The 10,236-nt window shown below is 42.8% G+C and overlaps 1 protein-coding gene across 3 annotated transcripts in view; it reads left to right on the top strand.

The window, feature by feature from the left end:
• Positions 1 to 9,389, top strand: part of RNF214 (ring finger protein 214) — a 65,061-nt gene extending 55,672 nt beyond the window's left edge. For all 3 annotated transcript variants that reach the window (XM_007117143.4, XM_007117139.3, XM_028500831.1), the window contains exons 7-15: positions 3,002 to 3,098; positions 3,323 to 3,411; positions 3,999 to 4,089; positions 4,293 to 4,391; positions 4,590 to 4,966; positions 5,101 to 5,233; positions 5,448 to 5,552; positions 5,828 to 5,923; positions 6,827 to 9,389. In XM_007117143.4, the coding sequence (XP_007117205.1) occupies positions 3,002 to 3,098; positions 3,323 to 3,411; positions 3,999 to 4,089; positions 4,293 to 4,391; positions 4,590 to 4,966; positions 5,101 to 5,233; positions 5,448 to 5,552; positions 5,828 to 5,923; positions 6,827 to 6,892 (1,153 nt within the window). In that variant the 3' untranslated portion in view covers positions 6,893 to 9,389. The remainder of the gene's footprint in view (positions 1 to 3,001; positions 3,099 to 3,322; positions 3,412 to 3,998; positions 4,090 to 4,292; positions 4,392 to 4,589; positions 4,967 to 5,100; positions 5,234 to 5,447; positions 5,553 to 5,827; positions 5,924 to 6,826) is intronic.
• Positions 9,390 to 10,236: the final 847 nt, after the last annotated feature.

Here is a 10,236-nt window from a genome sequence, read left to right as displayed (position 1 = left end):
CAGATTCTTTTCCATTATATATTATTACAAGATATTGAATATAGTTCCCTGTGCTATACAGTAGGACCTTGTTTATCTATTTTATATAAAGTAGTGTGTATCTGTTAATCCCAAGCTCCTAATTTATCCCTCCCTCCCCCTTTCCCCTTTGGTAACCATAAGTTTATTTTCTGTGTCTGTGAGTTTGTTTCTGTTTTGCAAATAAGTTTATTTGTATCTTTTTTTTCTTTTTTAGCTTCCACATATAAGTGATATCATACGATATTTGCCTTTCTCTGTCTGACTTACTGCACTTAGTGTGGTAATCTCTAGGTCCATCCATGTTGCTGCAAATGGCATTATTTCATTCTTTTTTATGACTGAGTAATATTCCAATGTGTGTGTGCGTGTGTGTGTGTGTGTGTGTGTGTGTGTGTGTATACACCACATCTTCTTTATCCATTCATCTGTCAGTGGACATTTAGGTTGCTTCCATGTCTTGGCTATTGTAAATAGTGCTGCTATGAACATTGGGGTGCATGTTTTTTTGGTTTAAATTTATTTATTTATTTTTGGCTGCATTGGGTCTTCGTTGCCATGAGTGGGCTTTCCCTAGTTGCAGAGAGCGGGGGCTACTCTTTGTTGCAGTGCGCAGGCTTCTCATTGCGGTGACTTCTCTTGTTGCAGAGCGCGGGCTCTAGGCGCGCGGGCTTCAGTAGTTGTGGCACGTGGGCTCAGTAGTTGTGGCTCGCAGGCTCAGTAGTTGTGGCGCACAGGCCTAGTTGCTCTGCATCATGTGGGATCTTCCCGGACCAAGGCTTGAATCTGTGTCCCCTGCATTGGCAGGCGGACTCTTAACCACTGTGCCACCAGGGAAGCCCCTGCATGTATTTTTTTGAATTAGTAGACTCTTTCTATTTTGTATTTTCTAAACTTTTTATAATCTGTATTATTTACATGATGAAAAGCAAAATTAATTTTTTAAATTATGCAAACATATTGGGACAAGTCAGACTTGTACAGTCTGGTAGGATTTATTCATTGGAACCATTGATTAAATGGTTGATTAAACTAGCTAAGCAAAATAACAGAAGCATGGGACTTGAAAGAAATTAGACCAAGCATTTAAAGAGTTAAAACATACTCAGTGGTTTCTATTATATCAAGGATTTTGGGGGCATCTACTATGGGCAACTGATTTTTTTTTTTTCTAGCATGGGTTGCAGCTAGTACCCCTTAGTGAAGTGAAATCTGTTACATATCTTACAGGCTAGTGAACGTATGGTAAGGCTGACCATTTTTATGACTGTTTAAGAATTCCTTAACCATTTTTGTTGTGGTTGCTAGTAGTTCCTTTTGTCTTCTTGGATCCCAAGGAGGTAGATGTTGCCAAATGCCCAAAGGAAAAGATTTTTCTGTGTGTGAATTTGTGGGATGTCCCCCGTGGACGTGGCAATATTTTTCTAATATAATTGTAATCCCTAGTTGATAAATGAATTTAATGAAAGTTAGAGGTGTTCGATGAACACTGATAGTCTTTAAGAACAGCATCATTCACAGAAAGCAGCAGCCATGTTTTCCTCCAATCATCCCATCATCACAGAGTGTCTAGTAGGCTAAATGGACCGCTGATTGACCCCACAACGTATATCACATATTCTTATGATAAGAGGATTCTGACTCCTCATATATTTTTTCACTTGAGGAATATGTGCTGTATTAGGAAAGTACATCTACGTATAAACCTTTGTCTAAAGAACTGTTAGAGAAAGGAAAAAAAAAAAAGAACTATTAGAGAATTCTTCCTCTGGCAGGAAGTTTATTTGGAGAGGACAACACATGGAGATTAAGGAAGAATATGCCCTCCTAGTTGTACCTATTACATGAGTTGACCTTGTCAGCAGAGGGCTAGACTGATGTTAGTGAATCAATAAATGAATGTGTGTGTAAGAGACACACAGACATACACACCTGTACTTTATGAAATAGCTAGCCAGGGATGTGTGGAGAATTGGGCAATGAAAAAAGGGACCTGAAACACTTACGTTGTTAAGTGGATTGTTTCCTTTCATATTATGTTTAAGGTTACTAAAAAAACCAGAAGATGAATAAAATTATTTCTCTCACCATAGAAAAGTGGGAACATTTTTCTTAAGACAGAATCCTTCCCAATCTTTTCTTCTTATTTTCACCTTTTAAAAATTCAGTGAAAATAATGTACATATTTCCATACCATTCTGTCCACTGATCTGGGTAATCCTGTTGCTTTTAGCTGTGTAACTTATTACATCACAGTCAAGTGTAATACAGGGAAATTCTTCTGCCGGTTCTGTTCCTTTGTTGGCATCTTCGGTCCTGAGTAGAATGATCAACCGCCCCACATCCTGGGAAATCCCTCATTCGTGGGCAAACTGGGACAGTTGGTCACCCTGAATCCTAAGGGTGTATATTACACTCTAGGGATGGGGCTGGGGAGCTAGTGTAAGAATGAAGGAAACTGATGGAAAGGAAAAGTCCTGAGGTATGAAGACAACATTTTTTCCTTTTGAAGAATGTTTACTATAGCTAAGGAAATGTGAAAATCAGTAAGCCAGTATCTGTGTGGTTAGTAGTGAATTAGTGATTGCTGCCTTAGCAATAAGTATTTGGGGTTTAATCCTGCATTATGCAGTACCCATACCAAAAGACAAGGAGTCAGAGGAATGCCATTTTGATTTGAGCATTCCTGGATCATAGAAGAACATTCTGCCTTCAGTGGGCTTTGGTTCTAAGTACACACTTTGTTCCGGGTAACTTTATTTTAGCAAATGGAGATGTGAACATTTTTACTTTCAAATATAGGGTGTTTATGCAATTTCAGACCACTTTAAACATATTTTGTATATATCTATAGTTAATAATTGGAGTAACACTTCCTCTAACATACTAGGTAGACCAGTTTCAGGTTTTACTTTTGCCTTGGTGTTCCTTAGCAAGCTTGTCTTTCCCTCCTAAGTCTTATTCTTGGTTTCTTACCTTACAGAGAAGTGTGGGAAATGGAACTGGATAGACTCAAGAATCAAGATGGTGAAATAAATCGGAACATTATGGAAGAGACAGAACGGGCCTGGAAGGCAGAGGTGAGAAGAGCCGCTATGTTGAAGCTATGTTGAAGGTCTTGACTTAGGGCTTCCAGATGGTGTGTACTTTCGGTATAGCATCAATACTGTACACTACGCTATTTAAGTATTATACCGTAGAGCCACTAAGCATTGTTTTAACTATCTAAGGGTAGCTTTGTGTATGTAAAATTAATAAAGTGTGTGTGTGTGTTTGTGTGTATGTGTGTGTATGGTTTCCTTAGATCTTATCACTAGAGAGTCGGAAAGAGTTGTTGGTATTGAAACTAGAAGAAGCAGAAAAAGAGGCAGAACTGCACCTTACTTACCTCAAGTAAGTACCTTCCATTTCTAGGGTTTTAATGGCCCTGCAGTTTTGTGTTTTGGAGGGATTTCTTTTTAGGTTTTGAAACCCTGGGCAAGCGAGTCTGGCACTTATTCTGTCTTCACGGGAAGTCATCTCTGTGCGATAGTAATTTGTTCAGTGATTTCTCTTCCCATACTCTAAACTTCCTCACTCTCTGACTCTTCCCTTTCTACAGTTTTATAGTTTTGTACTTTTTATTGTATTATTTCCAATTGGATAAACAGTATCTCCTATGCTGTCAAGCATAACAAATGTCGTTGGAGATTTGTTTCTTATACAGTCATTTCTCCTCTTTCTGCTGTGAAATTTGGAGGACCCCCGTGGCATTTTCAGCCAGATGAGAGCCCTCTCTGTGGTTGGTCCGCTTTCTCCAATACTTGTTTTGCAAGATGCTGGAGTTAAAGTGAGGCAAACGGCTTAGAACCTTGGCCTTCTCCTGCACCTGCTCTGACCTCTTCTCTCCAGGCCCATTAGCCAGCTACTGTTCTGCTATCTCAGAGAGCTAGGAATTGGGTTTTCTTTAATTCTGTAAATTACTGTTGGTTTCTTGAAAGGTCAACTCCCCCAACACTAGAGACAGTTCGTTCCAAACAGGAGTGGGAGACAAGACTGAATGGAGTTCGGATAATGAAAAAGAATGTTCGGGTAAGTGTAATGATGCGTGATCATTGAGTCAGAGTTAATCCGTGCTTAAACACTTCTGGCGACAGGGAAGGACCTTTTGCATTGCCCTTAGGGCCTGTCCTACCACTCCTCTTGCTTTCCTGATACAGGATGTTGCTCTCTTTTTAGGCAGGCTCATTCTGCTTAGCAGTAAAGGATAATTCTTGCTTTTCTCTCTTTTCTAGGACCAATTTAATAGTCATATCCAGCTAGTGAGGAATGGAGCCAAGCTGAGCAGCCTTCCTCAGATCCCTACTCCCACTTTGCCTCCACCCCCATCAGAGGTAAGAGCGCTGGCTTTGGGGAGTCTACCTTTGTGTGTTGGTGGCAGAGCCTAGAGTCTTTCACTTGTTCTTTTTATGAAGGTATCGGGACCATCCTTATTTGGTACAAGAAAGAGTTGCTCACTGATTTCTGCTCCAGTTTCCTAAACTTTCGTTTTCTTTCTCTCCCACTTGTCTTCCACCTCTTCCCCTCTGCAGACAGACTTCATGCTTCAGGTGTTTCAACCCAGTCCCTCTCTGGCTCCTCGGATGCCCTTCTCCATTGGGCAGGTCACAATGCCCATGGTTATGCCCAGTGCAGATCCCCGTTCCTTGTCTTTCCCGATCCTGAACCCCGCCCTTTCCCAGCCCAACCAGCCTTCCCCACCCCTTCCTGGCTCGCATGGGAGAAATAGCCCTGGCTTGGGTTCCCTTGTTGGCCCCCATGGTCCACACGTGCCCCCTGCCGCCTCCATCCCACCTCCCCCAGGCTTGGGTGGTGTTAAGGCTTCTACTGAAACTCCCCGGCCCCAACCAGTAGACAAACTGGAGAAGATTCTGGAGAAGCTGCTGACTCGGTTTCCACAATGCAATAAGTAAGTATCTTTAAGGATTAATTTTAAAAGTGTTTTTCAGAGAAATGTTGATGGCTTAAAATAGGAGAGGTTTCATAGATATTCCTCATGAGTGTAGTATAGAATCTCTCCCCCTCAACATTTTTCTTCCTTAGGGCCCAGATGACCAACATTCTTCAGCAGATCAAGACAGCACGTACCACCATGGCAGGTCTGACCATGGAGGAGCTGATCCAGCTGGTAGCTGCGCGACTGGCAGAGCACGAGCGGGTGGCAGCAAGTACTCAGGTAAGAAAAGCTACTTGGCGGAGAACTCAGGCCTGCTGAGATGTTGGGGAAGAGGTAGATTTCAGAAATATTTGGGGTGGGAAGAAGCATTGCAGCCAGCGGTATCTGGCCTGCTTCCTTCCTTTGCTGCGCTGGGAAATGAATGACTTCTCTTTGTTAAATGCCCTGTTTCTCAGATGTTCCTCCCTCACTGTGACAACGTTTCTGCCCACAGCCCCTTGGTCGGATCCGGGCCCTGTTCCCTGCTCCGTTGGCCCAAATCAGTACCCCAATGTTCTTGCCTTCTGCCCAAGTTTCATATCCTGGGAGGTCTTCACATGTAAGACTCTATTCTTTGAAAACTGGGATGTGGAGAAGCTGGGGGTGAGGAGGGAGTGGGTTTATAGGTGGAGCGCAGGAAGAAGCCATCATCTCCTCAGCTGGGTTGTCGACAGCCCCAGCTGGGAAAATGCACGTACTCTGTATTGGAACTTTTCTTTCTTTTGGTGTAAAATCTTTTTGCTACATGGAAAGAGTAGATGGAATCATGGGCATATAAGGCAAGGAGGCCCAGAGGTTCCTTACTCTTTTGACTGTCCCTCCTCTGCTGTGCAGGCTCCAGCCACCTGTAAACTGTGTCTAATGTGCCAGAAACTTGTCCAGCCCAGTGAGCTGCACCCAATGGCATGCACCCATGTGCTGCACAAGGAGGTGGGTGCTGCATGCCTTCCTCTTCTTTCCACTCTTTCTTTTTGACAGCTGAGATAATTTCATTTTCTTGGACATTTTACAGTGTTGATGCTCATCATTAATATCTAAACATAAGGTTTTCAGTAAATCGTGGCTTAAATATCAGCAGAATTCAGAATACTGGCAGCTGGGCTCTCCCACCTTCCTTCTACCCCATTCTCTGTAGGGGACTGGGCTGGATAAACAGTTCATACTAGGACACTGATAGCCACTGTCTTGGAAAATTGACAGTAAGATATACAGATCTAACCATTGTTTCAGATGTACCATTGCCAAGAGACTTTGCTTAGATGAGAGGAATGGAATAGGGAACCTGAATATGAGATTAGTAACTCCATTAATAAAATAGTTGGAAGGCTGACCTATTAGAGATTAGCTTCACAAACTGACAGGTTATTCCTGTCTTTTATGATGGTACCAGACAGAGTTAAATCTCTTAGCACCAGGGATGATTTTTTTTTTTTTACTCTTTTGTTTTGTTCATTTTGGTTTTCTAAGAGGTAGAAACTGAATTTATATCTAAATTCTTGGTAAGGGAACATCCTGAATAAGATTTGAGGGCGATGGGTATTAGGAGATGGAAGCTCATCTCAGGCTCAATGGGTGGTAAGAAGCAGCAAACCTATAGACAGTCAGCAGAAGCAGCTTCACACTATTATTAGCTGATTTTTAATGTTCCCTGTAAAACAAGATCAGGTTCACCTGCTCTGAAGACTCTTCTGGCGGTAAAAGCCAGTGAAGCACCCCTTCCAGTCCCTCAGTGAGCTTTTCTGACTTAGACCTGTTGAACCTTCACAGTGCTCTCTCCCCTCCTTCCCTCCATCTTTCCACATCAACCTGAGGTGTGTCTTTCTTTCTTTCCAGTGTATCAAATTCTGGGCCCAGACCAACACAAATGACACTTGTCCCTTTTGTCCAACTCTTAAATGACGGACCTGACTGAGGAGGAAGAAGAGGAGAAACTGATGTGAACAGGAAGCGCGGGTTCAAGATTTCTAAAACTCTATATTTATACAGTGACATATACTCATGCCATGTACATTTTTATTATATAGGAAATGTGTGTATAGAAAGTCTGTATTCAGATGTTCGTAAATGAAAGTATGTATATTATGCAGAAATGGTCTGTCCCCCTCACCTTGCAGTTCCTCTGGGGGAAGCAGATTGTAGGTAAGATGGTATTTAATTTGGCCTTGAAGTTATGATATTCCTGCCTAGGGCTGTTTTCAGATACAATATAAAAACCATCTAGGAAGCTGCTCTTGCTCTAAGGCCACGCTGCTCTGATTTGGCTCAGCCTCTAGTCCATTTTCTTAAGGCTCGTGTGTGCCGATTTGAACCCTGGTGCTCACCTGCTGTCCAGCCAGATGCCTTGCTTATTGAAAGCCTCCGGAAGCCTCACTGCTATTCTAGCCCCTCTACTCCAAATGGAGAAAATGAGACTGATTGAGGAAAAAATATATAACCCTGATAGTTTGATTTTTCGTTGAACATTTTACTGTGTTAACACTCATTATTTGTACATAGACATTAGGTTTACAGAATAGTCTGTTTACATCGGCAAAATTCACAGTCCAAGAATAACAACATTGACCAGGTCCCATTTCCCCCATGCCTCCCACAAACTTCTCTCCACCCTACTTCCTGGATAGTCATCTCTTTAGAAACTATCATAGCCCACAGGTCTCTCCTGGGCCAAGCCATCCCTTTCCACCACTGACTTGGCTTCTGATCAAGCTTTCACAGACCAACCTTGTGAAGTCCTCACCGCTTCCCCTTCACTTCTGGTCTTCTAGTCTAGCTATCCCCTCTCCCCTTGAAGGTTAAGGCAGTTGGTTCACAACCAAGTTGTTTGGTGACCTTGGGTGAGTTCCAGGCAGGCACTGGGGTGAGGAGATGTCTGTGCAAAATTCCTTTCAGGATGATCTTGGGATATGGGTTTGAACTTTTGAAGCAAGAAAGCTATGGGGGACATGCTTCCTGTCCTGGGAAAAATGGAGACCAAAATGCTATGAAGAAGGGAGGTTAGATTTCAAGTTTATAAGTCATTTGTTCTGTGGATAGCTGTCTGGAGCTAGGTCATTTTTGCACCTCTGCTTCTTGAGCACTTCCAGTTTCTACGTTTATACCTGGGAAAGCTGTGTTTCTGTTAGAGCTTTGAATCCTTTCCTATCGCCTTATCTTTACTCCTAATGGAAATGGCTTCAGCTCCCTTCTCTTTTGGAATTAAACAAGTAAAAACTAAGCAGTAATAAAAAAAATTAGCTCCAGGAAAGGATATTATTATATTACCAACAGGTGAATTTTTCCCATTCTGAGACCTGGAAATGCTTACTCGCACTAGTAGTACATATGAGGGTAGCAAAGATTTTTCCTTTCAGAGCCAAATAATTCCTCTCTGTTTATGTTACTCTTCCTTGTCTTTCATCCTTGCCTATCAGCTCATGAACATACTCTTTCTCTTCTCTGGTCTTACTTGTCCCGGTTTATTGACTGGCAACAGTGTAAGGAAATGGGTTTCCTGGGATCTCCTTGGCATCTTGTAGGGTGATGGAAATGGCCTGAGTACTCCCCACTGGAGAGGTCAGATGACCCACTTTCTTTGGTTAATGAAATGTCAGTGACTCCAGTTTGGTAGCCATCATGAACAGGGAATGTGGCAAAATGGAAGACCAGTTCCTTTGTTCTTTTCATTTGGTGGGGGGGATTCATTTTTTATCTTGTAATCTTAAGATTTTATCTCCCCTCAACTTTGCAGCAGCCTTTGGGCCACTTGCAGTATTTTTCAGTATCCAATGAAAATATAGAAATTAGGAATGGGTCTAAAAAATAACCTGTTTCTTTTCCACAAATCTTTGACACCAAAGGGATAAAGAGAAAAAAGGAGGGGATGGGGGGCTTAACTGCTTCCTAGTGAAAGCCCCTGGAAACCAGCCGCAGCAGGAAGACAGTGTGATGGAGGGTGTGCATGGGGGCCGGGACTCATCGTCGCTCTTTGCTCTTTCTTATTCAGGATCAGTCCGAAAGCAAAAGTTAAGTTTTGGCCACCCTTGTTCTCCCTTTTCCCTCTGTCCACTGGCCTGCACTGGTACAAGCTGTGCAGGCCCCCGGGGAAGGCCCCTGATGCAGGGAGTGGAGATGGGACAGTCATTTTTCTGGCATAGAATTTAAAAATAGAAATATAGAATACATATTTTTACAAGGAAGAAGCTGTTGTCTAGATTTTTTTTTTTTTTTACACTTTAGAGTTCATGGTTTCAGGGTAGAAAGGAAGAAACTGTTAAAAAAAAGTAAGTACAAGTTTTCTCTTTCAAAGAAAAAAAATAGGACAATGAGACTTACTAAGGACGGGATTGAGTTTTATACCCTGGAAAGAGCTGGGGAAAAGCCAGTTTTCCCCAACATGGGTCGAAATGATAAAGTGGAATGTGGCATTTTCATTTCACGGTAGCAATTCTGGAAGTTTATTTACACAGTAAGTTCCAAGCTGGAAGTGGACAGTCTCCAGTCTTCCTGTCAGTCTCTGTGGTTATGGGGTGTTCCCCATCAGCCAAAGCAGCACCAAGTACAGTGGGAATGAAGAGGACTCATAAAAAACTGCGACTCAGTATTCTTGTTTTATTGGTTTATGGCTTGTGGGCAGCTGTCTGAGGCCAGGATCTCCAGAGGCCCTCTTTGTATTTCCCTTTCCCTCATCAGGTAATTCTACACTGTGCGGGTCCCATACCTGGAAGCAGTGTGTTGACCAGAGAGGAATAGGATCCAGTGGAATAGTAAGAAAATTCAGCTCTTCCCATTAACACTGGTATCATAGTCGACTGGCTTAGAACTGATAGGGAGGAAATGAACTTGGTCCCCACTGTCTAGCCCAAGAACCAGCCTGGGTACCCAAGTACTAGTAGAAGCGGGGAATAAAGAGCAGGATAGGGTCAAAGGATGGCCTCCATCAGGGGGCTCTCGTGGTGAAGGGAATTAGGAAGCCCGGAGGCTGCCATCCTTTTTCCACGCAGCCTTGATACTGAATGCGATGCTGGTGGAGCCAGAAAGCCCTGTGTTCCTGACATTCTTGGTATAATACTAGTGCCACTGCGGGATGCCTTAGCCAAATAAATGAGGGAGACCTTAGAGACAGGGAGAAGGCAATGAAACTGCTCTGTATTATGTCAAGGTCTTACTACCACTTACAGCTGAACAGGAAGAAATCCAGGCAGGGGGTATAGGGCATCAACTCTATACCTGTTGAATGAATCTTCAGGAGTCTGCTTTCAAGGATT

This window comes from Physeter macrocephalus, chromosome 16 (genome assembly GCF_002837175.3).
Source record: "Physeter macrocephalus isolate SW-GA chromosome 16, ASM283717v5, whole genome shotgun sequence".
Taxonomy (NCBI): domain Eukaryota; kingdom Metazoa; phylum Chordata; class Mammalia; order Artiodactyla; family Physeteridae; genus Physeter; species Physeter macrocephalus.
The sequence above is the reverse complement of the archived record's forward strand: the minus strand, read 5'-3'. Positions and strand labels throughout refer to the sequence as shown.